The 18,834-nt window shown below is 46.1% G+C and overlaps 1 protein-coding gene across 1 annotated transcript in view; it reads right to left on the reverse strand.

Annotated features, from left to right (window-relative positions):
• SFMBT2 (Scm like with four mbt domains 2) overlaps nucleotides 1–18,834 on the reverse strand; it is a 187,389-nt gene that overhangs the window by 18,609 nt on the left and 149,946 nt on the right. The window contains exons 13-15 of the mRNA XM_065871843.1: nucleotides 16,860–16,930; nucleotides 14,119–14,258; nucleotides 1,127–1,236 (exon numbers count right to left, since the gene is read on the reverse strand). Of these exons, the coding sequence (XP_065727915.1) occupies nucleotides 1,127–1,236; nucleotides 14,119–14,258; nucleotides 16,860–16,930 (321 nt within the window). The remainder of the gene's footprint in view (nucleotides 1–1,126; nucleotides 1,237–14,118; nucleotides 14,259–16,859; nucleotides 16,931–18,834) is intronic.

An 18,834-nucleotide genomic window follows, 5' to 3' on the forward strand; every position in this document is an offset into this window, starting at 1 on the left:
GAAAGAAGGGAAGGGTGAGGTATGGTGTCACCCTTCATTGACACGACACCTTCCAACAAACCAAAACTCTCCTTATTTACATGTATTCCCTTTAACTTTTGTGGTTTAGTGGAGTATCATTAGACCATACATGACTTTTGCTGAATCTAAAATTATAGAGATGCTCAGAAAAGACACAGGAAAGGCTGAGTGGATAACTCACCATGAATGCGAGTAACTGTGAATTTGTCCACGTCTGTACTCAGTTCTGGTGTGAGTTAACCATGGAGGAAAATACCACTGGTCATATAAGTTATTTAATATTCCTTAATTTTCACTACAAATAGGACAGGCACTTTCCCTAAAGGAGGGCTTAGGTATGCTCTAGCCATTGAAAAGTAGTTCACTGTTTAAACAGCATCATTTTCCAAATGTTACAGCTAAGTGATACCTTTTGACACCATTATACAGGAAGTGGACCAATGAAGATCTATTCCATTTGAAAAGAATTAAGTGGATATTAAAAGCCCTCTCAAACCACCCAAACTATTATTAAACGTAAAGTTATCTTGAGACATGGGTCTTTTTCTATCTGTCTCCTAAACAACTGAGTTCTCACAAAGCAAGCCAGGGGGTGTTCCCAATTTCAGAGACCAAGAAACTTAAAGCAAAGCAAACATTACCTTTCCAATTAGCCTGTTTCCAAATAAAATAAGTGAGCAACTACATGTCCAGCCACAGCCTATTAACCAAAACCAAAGAGAGGTATTGGTTCTTCCTATTTTTTTAAAACTGTCAAGTCGCAGAGTAAGGAACATTGTATCTGGTATAAACTCTATAGAATGTACCTGGCATAAACTCTATAGTATCAGATATTAAGATCTGTTAATGAAAAACATATAATAATGATAAGAGAAATCCTCTCTTTATATAAACGTTTCCCTTTGGATCAAACAACCCATCAGTACATTTTTATTCTGAATATTTAACACAATAAACTCTGTGTGTGGTGCACAGAACTGCAGAACAACAAGCCTTCTGTTGGTTTCCATTTCTCTGGGCCATGTGAAAAAGAGGAAGGACAAGTTTCAAACTGGCAGGCGAAGAATGCTGAGAACCCTGGTTTTCCAGAATCGAAAACACTTACTTGGCCTTCAGTGTCTCCTCCTGAAAATTCCAGCGTGGGTCTTCCACCAGCTGTAACTCCCGTAATACCCTTCCAGGTTTGTAAGCTGCATTGATGATCATGCTAAGAACCTGTTGGGAAAAAGGAATCGCCGTGAACGTCCACTGCATCCATTTCTGCTCAAACGAGAATGCTTTAGAAACCGCGCCGCTGATACTTCAGAGCTGTCTGCCCGGCACCTCCCGTCAGCAATGGGCTGCGACGGAGTCAGAGAGGATGTTTTGCAGCTTGGCACTGACGCGCTCGCCATCAAGGGGATAGAAAGGGCGTGAAATCCGACGCCTCTGCCTGGGAGAGTGTGAACCGCTGGCCAGAGGGGATGGCTGGTTCTCACTAATGTTCCTGGTTGCAGAAAAACTGAACCATTTTCTCCAAAGAGCCATGGATCATCCTTCAACTGGATTCCTCTTCAGTAGTATCGGTTACTAAGAATTCCATTTTATCCTTAAAAATATATTTCAAAAGGAATCACTAAGATGGACATGGGAGGTTTGTTCCAACGCTTCTGGATAAGCTTCAGATACTTGTACGGAGGGCTAAGAAATTACTTGAAACTCACCTGACGCTGACCCAATTTATGGACATTTAACATCAGGACATTTCTCAGAGACGTGTTTCGAAAGGAAGCCTGAGTGTCTAAACACCATCTGACAGCTTCCTCAAGCCACCCCTTCACTCCCAAGTCCCAAGTGCGAGAAAATGAACACGTGGTCAGAACCACTTCAACAGTCCCGGAGGGACCAGACATCTCCCTTCTAAAGCCTCAACTTCACGCTCTGAGGCACTCGTTTCCCATAAGCAAATCCTCATTAGCAATGAACATTTATGAGTTCTGGCATGCTCGTGAGCTGTTGTTATTTGGATAGAGAGCTCAAAAAAATGTGAAGATGCAATGCGGCACCTAAAGGAACACTGAGACCTCGGGGGCTTCATTCCATGAAACGCCCATTCGCTGAGGACCTGCCCTGTGCCAAGCCCTGGAGCATACAGACAGCACACAGTACCCGCCGTTCCTGAAGCCCCTCCCCGTCCAGAAGAGGAACGAGCCAGGCACTGAGTTCACGTGCCGTGTTTCGGAGCAAAACCCCACTGAGAGAGTGAGAAAAATTCCTTATTGAGTTGGGAGGACACTGGCTACATCGCTGAAGCGCCTACTATTTTGTGAAGGAGACCAGCACAGTGTCAACGGGAAGAAAGATGAAAAGTATGCTGCAGAAAATTTCAAGTCCCAGTTTTCATGTACCTGGTGTGTTCTGGAATGTAACTGGTGTGGTCTGCACCCTGATTTAATTGAGAGAAACAAAGCCTTCTCATAACTGAGGATTCGATCTTGAAATATTCTATACTCAGCATGGCAACTGTCTTTTTCTTGCCTGGGTGGCATTGTGCTATGTTCCCAGGTCCCCGTAAAGCCCCATCAAGAGAACATGTTTCAGCCAAGACGCTAAAAGGCCAGGACACAGCAATACAAGCAGTTAGTTCTACTGTGTTTGTCTTCTCTATTAGAATAATCATCTGATTTTATTATTTACTGTCAGTACAATTTGCAGAAACCGAGTGTAAAAATAAATCCATTTGAAACTGGCGGAAATCGTGCACCAAGTGTTTATCAACAGACAATAAAACGTCAACTGAATCTTTTCATTGTGTTTCGTTGAGAAAGCCCCAGAGCTGCATCTTATTTGCTGTACAGAGAAATGCATTTTGTGACTGTGAAAAGAAAATGCCTTCTAGAGCTCGATTCAGAGTGAAACAAAGGCATGTGATACTGAATAATTTTCCCCTGGCTTTTCCCAATGTCACATCATTTGTCTCTAAATTCAACAAGCTCTCTATAAAACTTTGGAATTGCGAGCTGAATCATTTATGTACCTGACATCTTAGTGTATGATACTTACTCCATGAAAATAACTAAGTTGACAGCTGTTACGATGACCCAAGTTAGACTGAATTACTGTACCTTGCGAAACATCAGAATTCAAGTTATTACACTCTGGATCACAAAGGGTAGCTCAGACCCTGCCCCCAATTAACTAACAGGATGTTAGCCGTGAAGCTGATGAACAGTCTTCCCAATAAACTGACATCAAGACTGCTCTGAGTATCTCAAGGAGGAAATTAGCGCTAGAGCAATGCCTCACTGGATTTCCTAGGCTTCATGAAATGTTTATTGGGAACACCCTTCTACACAGAAGTCCCCACAGTATATTATAACAGAGGAGCAATAGCCTTTGTAAAGTTGGACAGATATGGGATGGGATCCCAGGTCCATCCCTTAGAAGCTAATCAAGCTTAGGCAAGACGCTTGATTGACTTTCCTCATCTGTATAATGGGGGCGCTGCCAGTTACCTGGTTCACAATGAAGGGGGTCAGAACTTGTCACCTCAAAATATGCCACTTTGGCATAGGATTAATTTTTCCCTGACACAACTGAGACACAGCAGACTCTGCAGGAACTCTCTGCCCTCCCCCTTTCTGCCTGAAACACTGTGAAAGTGTCCCGCTCCCCGCTCTTGGACCAGGAGGAGAACAACCCTTGTCACTGGAGAAACAAAGACGGCCCAGAGAGGACTCTGCACAAACAAATCTTACTAGGAAAAAAACCCCCTTATCTTCCGTTAGATTCCCACATATACTTAACAGTCCTCGGCGCCCAGACCCCTTTCCCTTTGTCTGCTCACCTCTCCACAATGTACTGTCTTTTATGAAAATGGTCTGTAAAAATCTCAAGCCTAATGGCTTCTTTGGTTTTTAATTTCTTGCAACCCTTTTCTCCTGTTAATCTGTCTTTTGTCAGTTTAGTTTACAGAACCTACCTACTGAACCTAAGAGGGTAGAGGAAAAGATTTTCTCCCCTGTAATAAGGATGTTGTGAGAAATAAAGGAGGTAACAGCTCGGCATATAAAAAATGTTTAAGGTAGCCCTCTTCTTGATATCCAAGCAGTCCTCATCCACCCACAAAACAAACTCTCCCTGAGCCTTCATCTCTCTATTCTCATTGGCCTGTATTTACGTTTCAGTCAAGCACCTTCGCAAAATAACTCTCCTTAGAAGCTCCTGACTCGCTTGCTACTGCCTCTTCTCCAGAACCCAACTTCTCAAAAAAAAAAAAAGTCTATACTTTTAAATTCTTCATCTCCAATTCTCAACCCACCCAAATCTGGCTTCTTCTCCAAGCGGTACACAAAACTGAAGGGCACCGATGACCTAATTCTCAAATCCAAATTGCGCTCCCACCTCTCTGAACCTCCGAGGGCTCCGACGGTGCATTCCACGGCCCCGTCCTGCTGCGCCTCTTGTTCTCCTACCTCTGCTCCATCAGGCGCAAAAGTTTGCTCAGAAAACGGTGAGTGAGTCAGTTACAGGAGAAGAGAGAAGGGTCCTCAGAGGGAGGAAGAGACAAATAGAACAGAGCGTAGGCGGTGTCGGCAGGGCAAGAAGCAAACAGCGCCAAGCGTCTGGTACCCGGGAGCCCCTCAGTGAATGCGTGTCTCCTTCTCTTGCCCCTGCCCTTTCAGGTGCAAGGTCAGCACTCAAAGGATTCCGTAAATCGATGGGATTTTTTTCTGTTCACTTTGTGAAATCACGGAATTCCGTTATTTCCTTTCACGTGCACTATCATGAAAACTTCTCCCTGAACACCGAAAGTAACTAAGATCGTTTCCAGCCTCAACTATATCATATGATTAAAGTTATAACGATGTTGAAAGTGCAGGAAACCACTTAATAGGAAAATTAGTTCTCTGAGTGTTAAGATTAGAAAACACTTCAGAACGCAAATATAAGCTCCCACAGCTCAGGCTGGGCTAACTTAATGGAAAGAAGACAGGTTCCTGACCTCAAAGGTTTGTCATCTGTTGAATTCTAGTGGCCAGGGCGGGAGATGTCCCTTTAGGGCAAACATTTAGAGAAAGACTGGCCCACAGGGAAACAGGAAGGAGGATATTCTCTCTCTGGCGAAGTCAGAAGAAGGATCTGGATGCAAAGGAGCCCCCTTCAACATGTTCACTGTTACAGCAGACCTTTCTGCTCTGCAGTCTGTCCAGAGCCACAGTTACAATAATTAGCTTTTTATAGAAACTGGGACCATCAAAGGCCCTCATGGGCCTCAAAGATGATTTCTTTCAATTTCAAAATCAGGTGAAATGGAGATAATTTTATGAATGGGTTTTTTAAAATGATAAAAAATTTCTCTTGCCTAACCAGCCATTTCTCCATCAGTAGGGCTTCGCCAGGTGGATGGGATACATAAAGTGTGAGAGGACCAAAATGAGACAAGACTCTGATGTGAGCACCTGTGCTGTCGATACAATTAGAGGCCCGGCAAGTTGCAGAGCAGACAGACAAGCAGAGTTTTCTTTTTGTAACGAGATGTAAATGGAGAATATTAATTAAAACACGTCTCCAAACCCAAAGAAGGAGTTTGGGTTTCAAACGAACTGTAGCAGCTGTGCTTCTTTTCCCAGAGTGAAGTCACATTTATCCTACACCCCCCAGAGGTCCACAGTGTTATCAATGGAGTACGCAGCACTTCTTCTTAAACGCTCACAAAAGTAAACGCCACCAAAAACTGAAAAGAAAGGAAGATGTTCTCGTAAGAGCAAAGAGGAAGCAGCAGGGTCTTTCCTTCTCTGCAGCGCAAACGTAACCTTCTAAGAAGCCAGAGGAAAGCACGAAACAAGCTTGGAAAAAAACACAAGACTTTTCCAAGTTATTTACCCTTAAACGTAGGTGTTTTCATTCAGTCTCCCGAATAACTGACTGCTCTGGGCACGTCCCCAAAATTAATGCAACTGCTGCATCTAATATGCCCCCAAAATATTACCTAATAATCACTATGCTCATCTTTCCTTCGGTTATTAGTTACAAAAATTGTAATAAGAACAGTAATAATCTGACGTGCTTTCCCAGGTGGACTCTATTGCTTGGGCTGAAACTGCCCTCTACCTTTGTTTCGATTCTTAACGGAAGGCTCACCTCCCCTGGACAACCCACCACCCGGAGAGCAGGCCCTTCCGCCCCCCTCCCCAGGCTCAAAGGCAAGGTCGGGGAGCCCAGTGCTTCCCTGGTAGGCAGCCCCCTTCCCCCGGCACCAAAGTACTCCCTACTTTATCACTTCAATTTGATTAAAAGACCACTCTCCGAAGAAGCCTATATTTTCAGGAATTATCCACTTCCCCCTGGAAGATGAACAGGAGAATCCCATCATACCCTGTACCTTCCTTCAGCTTGGTCACCAGAAACGCAACACTCTTAGAACACTCCTTCTGTCCAGAATCCCACTCCCATACGGCTCTGCGCTTCCCCCTTGTCTGCTCCAATCTCAAGCTCCTCACGGCTTCCCAAACCCACCCACGATGCCCTGAGCTCACGATCCGTCAGCGGCAAAATGCCCTTATACTCTAGACTATTTTCCAGGGTATTCTTTTCCACCTGTGGTTTTCCCTTCTGCTATGGACTGAGTGTGTCCCGCCAAGTTGCTACGTTGAAGCGCTACCCTCCCCCATGTGATGGTACTGGGGGTGGGGCTTTGGATGGTTAAGTTTAGATGAGGTCCTGAGGATGGATCCTCCATGATGGGGTGCCCTTGTAAGCAGAGACCAGAGAGCCTGCCCTCCCTCTCAGATGCGGGGACACAGCAAGAAGGCAGCTGTGTGCAAACCTTAGGAAGGGAGCCTCACCAACCTGCCCTCCTGATGAGAAATCAGGGACTTCATTTTGTTTGTTGCTTTCTTCATAGTAGCTAGAACCATGCCTGGCGATAGGAGGTGTTCAATCAAGACTTTTCTGGAATTTGTTCAACGAATTTCAAGATGGGCACTGATACTGGATCAAATTATTCTGTACATCTAAAACTTAATGATTGATTCACTCCAAGAATTTATCTGGTACCATACGTTCTATGTCAACGGAGGCCCAGGAGGTAGCATTTGCCACTGATTTTCTTGTTACAGAATCCTACCCTACAGTACAATAAGGAATTTCAGCAAAAGTGTCTTATCATCTTTACAGGCAAATCATAAAACCTTCACAGCAAAAACAAACTTTGTGCTTTCTTTTGCCAACCTTCCTGGACACCGTCTAGCTAATTCCTGAATCACACATTACGTATGTGCTATAGTTTATACCACCCACAGGCTTGGTACATTGTTCTTAATGGGTTCATGTTCAGCATAAGCTTAAAACAACAGCAACAAGAACACCGGAGAATACTGTCCAGAGGCACGTCTGCATCTCTGATTTTGTTGACTGACTTAACTGGATGTCACTCAGGCAAGACTCTTCCTCTTTCCAGTATAACCTGAAATGCCTAAGTCCTCCCCCCTGAGGCTCTGCAGCGGGGACTGTCAGCTCACCTGGGGGGCACATCTCCTGCTCACCTTGACTCCCCAGCTTCCAGCACAGTGCCCACCAGCACATGCTGATGACTCAGGAATTGCTTAGGAACCGACGAAATGGATGAATGGGATGGATGGATGGATGATGTTTCATTCCCTGCTGGCTTCCCAGAGCTGGAGTGTATCTGATGTGACCATGCATCAGATACACTCTGATGTGTATAATAGCTGCTGAGTGTCAGATAACTGAATGGAAGACCCTGGGAAGGTGCGGATGGACAAAAAACAATACGCATACACCCAGCAGTCCCCACACCACTGACCTCTGCACTTTCTGAGGCTAAAGAGCTACTAAGACCACAGAAGCAGACTGAGGGAGAGAAAAATCTTACTCAATAAAGGTGAACGCGCCTGGGCTCCTTTGTGCCCTGGTGGCAACCCAATTAGTTACCCCAAACTCTGGCATCATCGCACCAGTACTCAGGGCTCTTAGTCATTTCTGCAGTCACTGTTGGCAAAGTTAAACTAATCACAACCCACTCTCTTAAAAACCCAGGAAGGCTCAATGGGTCATGTCTAAGCCTTTGCATCCCTGGACCAGATTGTGATGAAGAGTACCAAAGTGACTCTTTTAGGTACACTAGATATAGATAGATAGATAACGATTAATAGATAGAAAGATGAAAGATGATGGAGAGATGAATGGATGAATATGATATACAGGAATAAATGATAGAAAGATAGATACAGACAGATGGTAGATGGATGGGTAGGTGGGTAGGTGGGTGGAGTGAGGGGAGGATAGTGTAGGGTGGATGCACGCATATGTGTGTGTCTGTATTTTACGAATCAGGAACAACTTTCCCCCTTTGGTGGAGCAGAAGCTGTGTCTAGCCTCACTTATTTTATCTTATCCATCTAGCCCATCGTATTCAGACTGGTCCCTCAGTGTCGGGGTGAGTCAGAGGTCCCAAGCCTGGCGATCTCCACTAAGTGGGGCAGACAGTTGTGCTAGAGGGAAAGAAGCAACCAGGGAGGCTCATGGATCCAGAAAGTTTCCTGAGTGTCCAGGACTCATGTTGCTTTCTCCTAAGTTCCACATCAGAAAGAAAAGGCAATAAAAATCCAGTGCCATATTTTTGATTTTCCACAGAAAAGGCACAACCTGTCGATTTTCCCTCTATAAATGTTCATTTCTTAAACGGCTGAAACCCTGCTGCCCAAAGGCAGCAAGTGAAACACAGGTCACCCCTGCTGCTGAGGAGCAATTCCGTTAACACCTGTAGCTTCACGCATCGGAAGGTGATGTGGAAAATGGGAAAAAGGACTCCTATCGACTCCCCACCGAAAATGATACGTTTCTCTTTTTTTGCTAAAAACAGAGGTTACACACCGCAAATAATTTAAACCAAATAATGTTTAAGAAAAACCCTGGGCTCCCCCCAAATCTCTGTAAGGCACGTGGGATTTTATCCTGGCAGGCTGCCTTCAAACCCATGGCCTTCAGAGTTGCTATGAAAACACAGACTCCCATTCTTCTTGAGTGGGTGTTTTCAGAGCCATTTCTGCCAGTAGGACCCGGTCGGTGTTCTCCCATTGTGTGTCTGCATTAGAAGCTGAACTTTCCATTGCAGTACACATGGACAGGAGTGAATACATCAGATGCCCCCCCCCCACCTTTTCCTCCTGTGCTCACCAGCTCTCTCTCTCTCTCACACCGACACAGGCACACAACGCCTGCCTTACTGCACTGTAGACAAAGTCAATACCGCAGACCTGGCCACTCACGAGCTTGCATAGAAAGCATGAAGCAGAAGTTCTTTGAATGCCTCTGCGAATGGACGACAAGACTCCATCCCACGATGCTGATGGTCTCAGAGGTGTGGGACGCTTGGGATGCAAAACCTCCCAAGTTCACCGAGGGCCCCCAGGGACCTGCAGTTTATTTGACTTGGGGAGACCCTGGCGTTACTGGGGCAGGTGTGCATGGGAAAGTACTGGGGATAGAAAAGGACAGTCCTGGCTGGTGACGACCATCCTGATCTTGCGAGTTTCATTTATGACAAACACCATCACTTCCTGTCTGTCGTCACAGGGCCCACTCTCCCTGCGACTGCACCCGGGGGTCCCACAAAACGCCCCGGGGACCTGAGGGGCTGTGGATGGGCTCGACCCGTCCCCTCCCCTCCAGGCTACTCGCTGGGAGCCCCTTGTTCGAGGTGACTGGACCTGACTGGGCTCCTGATCTTAGAGGTTGCCTGCCCCCCCCCACCGCCCTCCTTCTGGAATCGAGGTCCCTACGCCCTCAACCCTACTCAAGCTCAGGACGCTCACTGCCCAGAAAGTGAACAGGCGTTCATCCTCCCGTTTGCCAGAAACTTCCTCCCCTCTGGTCCACCACCCTCTCAGCACTCAGGACCCCTCAGGACCCCTCTCCAAAGGCCGGCTCCACATCCATGCCCACAGACCTTATGTATTTCTCCAAGAACCAGACAGAGGGAAAACAGCCATCACTCTACATCTTCCAAAGACAGAAAAACGTTTAACTACTAACACCCCTGATGGCCTGAAGAAGCGAACGTGCTGTGTCTTTGCTCTAATGCCCTCATTCTCTGTAAGTGAAATGTAATTGGAAACCATGCCCAGGTCCTGGGCTGAAGCAGGAGTATTAGCATCAACACTGGCTTGGTGGGACTTACATTTTTCTTGCACTCACAGAACTGAAGTGCTTTCTTTCTTTTTCTTTCTTTCCTGCCTCATGCATTTTCTGAACATCAGCAAAAAACTAGTTCCTGTCATCAGAACACTGCTCTGGCCTAGCTTTTTTTTTTTTTTTTTTGGTTGCAGAGCACAGATTCCGGACGCGCAGGCTCAGCGGCCATGGCTCACGGGCCCAGCCGCTCGCGCATGTGGGATCCTCCCGGACCGGGACATGAACCCGTGTCCCCTGCATCGTCAGGCGGACTCTCAACCACTGCGCCACCAGGGAAGTCCCTCTGGCCTAGCTTTTAAACTTGATTGCTGGCACCTATCAGAGAATTGATCAGGGCTAACTACTGCTGAATTCTAAAAAAATTATGTAGTAAACTAGCCAAGCCCCAAAGAGAGACTGACCCTAAGGCCACCGTGTCTGTTAACAGGGTCCGCAGGTGGCCAAGGACCTCACTGGAACCACTGGGACGTGGGTGTGAAACGGTCTTGTGGGGACTTTACACAAGCGCATCCATTCGCCAGGTTTTTTGTGAGCTTCCCTGTCCCATTCTGATCACTGGCAACACAACCAGGCACAAATTCAGGCGGGTGACGTGGCCATGGCAAGGGTGCCCTCAAGGGCTGAAAGCACTGGGGGAACTCAAGAGAGTCCACTAGGTCTAGGGGCTATATTTTATACAGTGACAGATATCCCTACATGTAACCTGGGCTTGGTTTCTTCTTAGACCAAATCTACCACCTGCGGGATCTGTGGTCTGTGCCAACTTAAATGCACAGTAAGTGCTCACTTGTCTAGGGGCAGTGTTCCAGCAGCCTCCACGCTCCGAGGCATCGGCCCTGGCAGTAAGAAGGGCCTCTGGGCATCGAGCTTGCTGAGCTGACTCCTGGGAAGATCTCACTGGGCCCTCCTTAACCTTCCCTACCTGGAAGTAACCTCTGCTGCAGCTGAACCCCCTCGACGGTTCTATTCAAGGGCTCTACGGCGAGTAGGAGCTCAATAAATAAAGTTCAGTCGATGGATAGAAGTTGACTTAAATTTGTTAGCTGATTTCCCAGCCCGAGGGAGTAAAGGCAGAAAACCTAAAAGGAACTGGGAACATCAGAGGCTGACCCAGTGAGTAACATGGTGAGAAATGGCACCAAGAAGAGAGAACGGTCAGGCAGATGCAGAACTCAGTGTGCGTTCACTGGGTATCTGCGACGTGCAAGGCGCTGTACTATAACAGCATGATACAAAGGACAGATGTTAATAATGGGGGGGTCCTGAGTCATTGAGAAATTAATTATATTTGCCATCCTTGAAGCAAACTTCGGATTAACCATTAATAATTTTGGATTGTTGGATATTTTGATTTCTGTACTTATCGGTTCCCAGAAAGAATACGAGTGATCCAGAGTTCACTGCACTAAGTGAGCAAATTCTCTTTCTCGGTGTGCGTGTTAGGGATATGTAAATAGAATTGCTGATACCTTCCCCTTTCATCCTACAGCAACAAAAGAGGTGTCAACAGATAAAGAGTTCTACCTTGGTAATTCAGTCTTATATCTCGGGCTGGAAGGTGAGTTTAAAAGAAGTGACTCGGGCTTCCCTGGTGGAGCAGTGGTTGAGAGTCCGCCTGCTGATGCAGGGGATGCAGGTTCGTGCCCCGGTACAGGAGGATCCCACATGCCGCGGAGCAGCTGGGCCCGTGAGCCATGGCCGCTGAGCCTGCACGTCCAGAGCCTGTGCTCCGCAACGGGAGAGGCCACAACAGTGAGAGGCCCGCATACCGCAAAAAAAAAAAAAAAAAAAAAAAAAAAAAAGAAGTGACCCTACGTGGGATAGGGAGAGTGGGAGGGAGGGAGACGCAAGAGGGAAGAGATATGGGAACATATGTATACATATAACTGATTCACTTCGTTATAAAGCAGAAACTAACACACCATTGTAAAGCAATTATACTCCAATAAAGATGTTTAAAAAAGAAAAAAGAAGTGACCCTTATTTATGTGGGGTTTTCGTGTTCTTTACAAAGCACGACGTCTCTGGGCTTACCCTGCAGGGGAGGGTTCCTCGTCGCCTGCCTACCCTGTAAACAGTCAGATGGAAAGAATAAATATTATGGGCCAAGCTGGGGCCGTACACCATGTCTTGGCTGCTGGCTGGAGCTCACTCCCCAGCATCCCTGATGGCCTTTGAGAGGGGCTGCCCCACCCCCTCCTCGGCCACCATCTCCCTTTAACTTCTCATCAATGGGATCCATTCGCCACTCAGGTTGGGCGCCAGCCTTGCACTGTTTGATTTCAGAACGTAAAGCATGAAGGTGACAGATCTCAAGAAAAGCAAGTCTAAATAAGGACACAGGCAAAGCGCCCAGGACGGGGTCCTGGCCCGCAGGAGACTCTGGATTCAAATTTCTGCATTTTCCACGCCAGTCCCTATGGTCCTCATATTTAAGGCGCTGCAAGCATTCCTTCCTGTTTTCCTTCCCGTGATCCCACCAATGCTCCAGGCTTCCCAGATGCTTTTCCATCCCCTGGGGCAGGCTGCCCCCTTCTCCCACCCCACAGACCGTGCAGGAAGTCCCCGAGATCTCCAAGGCCCTGAGCCCACTCTGAGATACTGACTACCCTGAAGATGCTACTGGCTTGTCCGTCCCTCCCATGACTGAAAGCTCAGGACGGGCAGGAAGCACCTGCTATGCATCTTCTACGTCAAATTCGCCTGAGCAAATAACAACAGCAGTAGCCTGGTCCCTTTCTTACAGGGTTGCTTCTCAACTGTAACCCCAATATTTTCTCTAAAACAGATTTTTTCCGAAATATGAGAAAGTCTTTAACTGCGAATACTGTTGATAGCCTGAAAAGTAAACGCATTCTGGCTTTGCTGCAATGATCTCTTCCTCTTTGGGCGAAGTGAAATGTGAAATCTCACAGGGGCTCTCGCAAGGCGGGAACTGCACGGGCGCAGCGTCACCTGGAGGCTCCAGTCACCCACAGCTTCAGCCCCATATCCCTCAGGATGCCAGGGAAGCCGTTCCCAGGCAGACCCTCTCCTCCATCCTGCCTCCTGCTGAGGCCGAAGGCCAGCCAGATTTCTCATTTTCTCTTTTCAAAACATAACATACTCTTTTATACCAGTGAATCTTACACCTATACGTAAGGACCAATGCTATCCTCCAGCCACACGTGACCACCCTGAACTCCACCGGTGCAGCCTTATCTGTGTTGTGCACTCAAGGCGCCATCACTTTGCCTACTTCAGGTCAAGTGTCACATCCAGAGATCCGTCACATCCCACCCTGCACCCAGACCACACGCTCTGATCTCCACCGAGCCTTCACCCGACTGTACGTCTCACTTAGAATTATGTCATCTCCCCAAGAGGACCGTGAAACCCAAATGGGCAGAGGGCAGGGGGTGTTTATTTCTTGACCTGGTACTCGATGCCGTGCCTGGCTCCCAGAAGTTGCCGAACACACATTTGTTCAATGGATAAATGGACGGATAAATGGATAACTGGATCCTTGTGCCCAAGGAATTAAAACATGCTCATCATGGTATAGTTTGATGTTTCGGGGTGCTTTTTTGTCACAGAAAACAGGAATGTACCTACACAAAGGCTCAAAATAGGCCATCTTTTTAAACAAAAAAGCAATGATTCACAAAAGACTTTACTCAAATGTAGAGCAGGGAAGGCACATCCCTCCCACTAGACAGGGAGTGTTTCCGGGGCAGGAACGCCATTTCTATCTTTGTACCACCAGCCTCCAGCTCGCAGGATTGAGAGGAAAGACGTGCATGTCATGGTACATGTTGCCTGAATGGACTCAAATTCCTATGACCCCCTTCTTCAGGGATTGTGCCCACGTGGCCACCACCCCGTGAAAACCAGTCCCCTGTGGCTGTGGATGTGCTTTACCTCTTTAAGGACCAGCACACATTTGCCTGGTCCCACCGACTGAGGCAGTTCCGCAATCCTCCCCTTGTTGAGGTAGGGGCCCGAGAAACACCTGTGGTTGATGAAAAGCTGAGGACAGCAGTACTTCCCGTTGATGGTACCTGCAGGGAAGAGAAACACAGCTGATGCTTTTGGACCGGAGAAACCTGCTTAACCTACTGCGCTGGCAAAACTACCCAGAGGTGCACTGTGTCTTCATATCAGAACGTTTTACATCCACAGTAATATCTTAGGAATCCTGATTATTTTTTCTACCATATAAATGAATCTTCTGTTTATTATGCAGGATTCAAAACACACACACAAAACACAGAAAATAAGACAATGACAACTAAGGTATCCTCCAACGTAGCTTAAAGAGAAAAACACCAGTTACACAGCTAAGTTCCCCTAACCTACCTCAGGAAATCCCGCACCCAACCCCCCAGAAAGAACCCACTACCCTGAAGCTGGCATTTACCATTCCCACGAGAGTCTAGAAACTTTACCACACAACATATATGTGTATCCGCAAGCAATTCAGGATACTTAGGTTATTTTTAAAATATTCCATACAGGTTTTCTGCAACATTTTGTCAGTTCAACATGAGGTTTCTGAGATCCACCCAAACGGGTAAATGCATATCCAGAAAATTCACTCACTTTTCTCTTTGTGTAGTATTCCACTGGGTGAATATAACACAATTGAATTTTCTGTTCTCTTACTGATGGACATTTAGCTGTTTCTACTTTTTAAATATTACCCATGGTGCCTTCATGAACACAACTGTGAAAATCCACTCCTGCTTACGGACAAGAGATTCTTCCAGGTCTACAACAAGGGGTGGAGTCGCTCAGCCACTGGGTCTGTGTACCCTCTTTTACTAGAAGCGGCCAAGCTATTCACCACAGGGACCCAAATTACACTCGAATAAGCACTGCCCAGTTCCTGTTTGTTTTTTCAACTGAAGTCTAGTTGATTTACAATGTTGTGTTAGTTTCGGGTATACAACACAGTGATTCAGTCATACATATACATGTATATATCTATATTCTTTCTCAGATTCTTTTCCCTTATATGTTATTACCAAGTACTGAGTAGAGTTCCCTGTGCTATACAGTAGGTGCTTGTTGGTTATCTATTTGTATATAGCAGTGTGTATCTGTTAATCTTTGCCCCATACCCAGGCCAACCCTAGGTATGGTCAAGCTTCCTCATTTTGCCAGTCCATGGATGTGAAATGCGCCTCCCAGGGGCTTAACTCTGCATCTTCCTCATTAGCCTTCCTACTTATAAAGCAAAAGGGCAAGGTGCTGATCTAATTGTGTCTCAAGCTGCCATGCGGAAAAAGCAGAACAACTAAATGGTGAGGTATCCCTGTCATCACTGGGATGCGTCTTGATGTCTACACACATGGGCTGCGGTCACACAGCCAGCTGAGACTCATCTTCTCCTGCCACTGTTCCAAGTCAAGCTGCACTAACAGTATGAAAACTTCCTTTCTGTATAAAAACTTGTTATTCATTTGGGATGGTGATTTGACAGTCTGGGAAGCTTTGTTTTCACAGGACTTCAACTGAGAACCAACGGGTAAGGAGGGAGACATGTTACTTTTCTGGGTATAAAACAGAAGGAGTAGGGGCTTCCCTGGTGGCGCAGTGGTTGAGAGTCTGCCTGCCGATGCAGGGGACACGGGTTCGTGCCCCGGTCTGGGAAGATCCCACATGCCGCGGAGCGGCTGGGCCCGTGAGCCATGGCCGCTGAGCCTGCGCGTCTGGAGCCTGTGCTCCGCAACGGGAGAGGCCACAACAGTGAGAGGCCCGCGTACCGCAAAAAAAAAAGGAGTAAAATAACAATTACCAACTCTGAAAGATGACATGGTTCTTTTAAAACCATTCTGAAGTTTGAATTTTATACAACAGGAAAAAAAAATGTCCATAGCTGCATTTACATGGAAATTTGGGGATAGGATTACTCTGCCCAGACCTTTAGGAAAAAACAACCTTAGTAAGTCTACTCACAAAACTGCTCTCTTTACTACAAAGAAACCTTTGCCTAATAGGATTCTTCCACGGTATATAGGTTTTAATCCTGGAATTCAGAACAGGCTTCGTTTTGGCTGGAAAATAGAATTCTTAATCAAATATATTACTTAATGTACAAAGATGTCTATAATCCGATTTGTGGTCAAAGGGTAATTCACGTCTGTGTTTTTAAAGGTTATTGTAAGACGCAGGACTTTATACATTAAAACACATATACTGTTCCCAACCAGCTATTCAAACAGAGGGTTTTAGGGAACAATTCAAAAGCTCACAGGGACTTAAGGATTAACCACTAGTGTAAACATGCAAGTGTAACTGGCATGAAATGTCCAGAAAGAAATGCCTGATAAGGATATTTTCAACTCCTTCTTTTTCCACATGATTATTCATGATACACAGTCCTAACTGGGCTCGTAATTTCCAAGTAACACACAGACCCTTTTCCTCAGACCAAGGGAAGTGTCTAGAGCTACCGACCAAGAAGCAGAAAAGAAGAGGCACCAAGAATTTAGCTTAGAATTTTTCTTTAAAAGAGTAGGTATCTGTAAATAAGCAGCAAGAAAAAAAGCCAGTTGGCTCAAAGTTGAGTATTCTCATGTTGACCTAAAAATATATCCATGTCTCCAGTCACAGCGACATACTGGGAAGCGTCAGGGCGTCCTAAGTAGCTCGTTTACCTGTGGTGTCCAGGTGAGGGAATAAACAAAGGTCGTGAGGTATTTTCTCAACAGGCACTGTGGACGATGATCTGTGGATAAAGAAAAAACTCCCATGGGTTTCACGCTTTAGAAGAAACTGGTACCTTCCAAAGTCTTTTCATAACTTAAAGCAACTATTAGAGAAATCTAAGCTAAGAATGTGGTCAGATACAATGTGTGCATGTATAACAACAGGTAAGATCTTTGCAGGCAAGTCTTACAATAATTCCAAGAAGCCTATGGGTCTCCAGCCCCTGGAGGGGTCATCACTGATCACTGAGATTCCTCTACGCCACTCCTGGGCTTGTCGCTTGTTACAGAATTATAATAATGTCCTTAATTATATTTAGGACACGCAGAAAGTCAGCTTGCATCCACTTTAATTAAAGTCAGACTTCTCATCAATGACTTTCTGCTGACTTTTGATTTCTGGCGTCCATGCTTGTGTGGGTCACGGCCGCACTGAAAACAAAATCTCCAAAGAAAATCTAAGAAGTGATGATTCTTAAAATGTGAAGTAGGTTTATGAGTCTATGACGGAAGTCTGTGCTGTTGTTCAGTAAAAAGCTGAACAAATATAAAAACTGTCACCTTGGGGCTTCCCTGGTGGCGCAGTGGTTGAGAGTCTGCCTGCCGATGCAGGGGACACGGGTTCGTGCCCCGGTCCGGGAAGATCCCACATGCCGCAGAGCGGCTGAGCCCGTGAGCCATGGCCACTGAGCCTGCGCGTCCGGAGCCTGTGCTCCGCAAAGGGAGAGGCCACAACAGTGAGAGGCCTGCGTACCGCAAAAAAACAAACAAACAAACAAAAAAAACTGTCACCTTAGGGGAAAAGAGGCAACTTGGCTTTCCCGGGGATGTACAGGTTGGCTGTGTAGAAACCGCATAGCTGGAAAACTATATAAACTCCAAGAAAACGGTAACGAGAGATCTTAGTGGGGTCATCTATGGTGCTGGTTCCCAAAGTGGGGTCCCCCAGCTGTCAGATCAGCATCACCTGGGAACCTGTTACACCTGGAGATGCTCAGGCCCCACCACAGACATCCTGAGTCAGAAATTCTGCAGACAGAGCCCAGCAACTTGTGTTTTAACGAGCTGTCTAGTGACAGATGCGAGTAAAGGGTGAAAACCATTGATCCACGGACTGCAAATTGAGGAGTCGTGAATTCAAATTTGGCCTCCATGACGTGACTGTTAGTTTAGTTTTTCCTCTCTATTTCAATGTTATCCAGATAAAACTGGAGTGAGATGATTAACCTGAAACACTGTTAGAAATGTAAAAAGAATACCAAGAAAACTGTTATTTGCATCAAATAACCATGCAGTTATTATTCAATTTCATTTTATTTATGTTTCAATTCAGGTACATGAAAAAAACCCGCTGTTTTCAATTCCCTTTCCAACAGTCTACTAAGAAAACATAATGACTTGGTAAGGGATGTGCATCGTAGTATATTCCAGACTTTCTCCAACATATAAGAATGTTACCAACAGTGACGATTTTCCAAAAAATATACAGCTGGCCTGTCCACAGGCGGTCAAACACCCTCCTTCCTCATAAAATTACAATAGAAATGTGGCGTAACCTACATTTATTCAGCAACGGAGGGCCCACACATTTTCACGTAGAATCTAATTTAATCTTCCGAAAACACCTGAGAAATGGGTATTTTATAGAGGAGGGCATTGAGATGGGGAGAAATAAAGCAACCTGCTCCAGCTCACTGGGCTGGGAGCGGGCAGAGCCGAGGCCTGGACGGGCAGCTCTGTAGGACCCCTGGGGGCATTAAGAACCCTGAGCACGGAGTGCCTTTACCAGCAATGCTGGACACTGGGCATCCTTCAGGTCGGCTGAGCTGGGAGGAAAGTGAGAAGTTACGATCTGGAGAAGAAACTGCTTTAGAAGCAAGACCTGTGTCCTGCACATAATAGATGCACAATAAATAACAGGAGC

This window comes from Phocoena phocoena, chromosome 2 (assembly GCF_963924675.1).
Source record: "Phocoena phocoena chromosome 2, mPhoPho1.1, whole genome shotgun sequence".
In the NCBI taxonomy this organism is placed as follows: domain Eukaryota; kingdom Metazoa; phylum Chordata; class Mammalia; order Artiodactyla; family Phocoenidae; genus Phocoena; species Phocoena phocoena.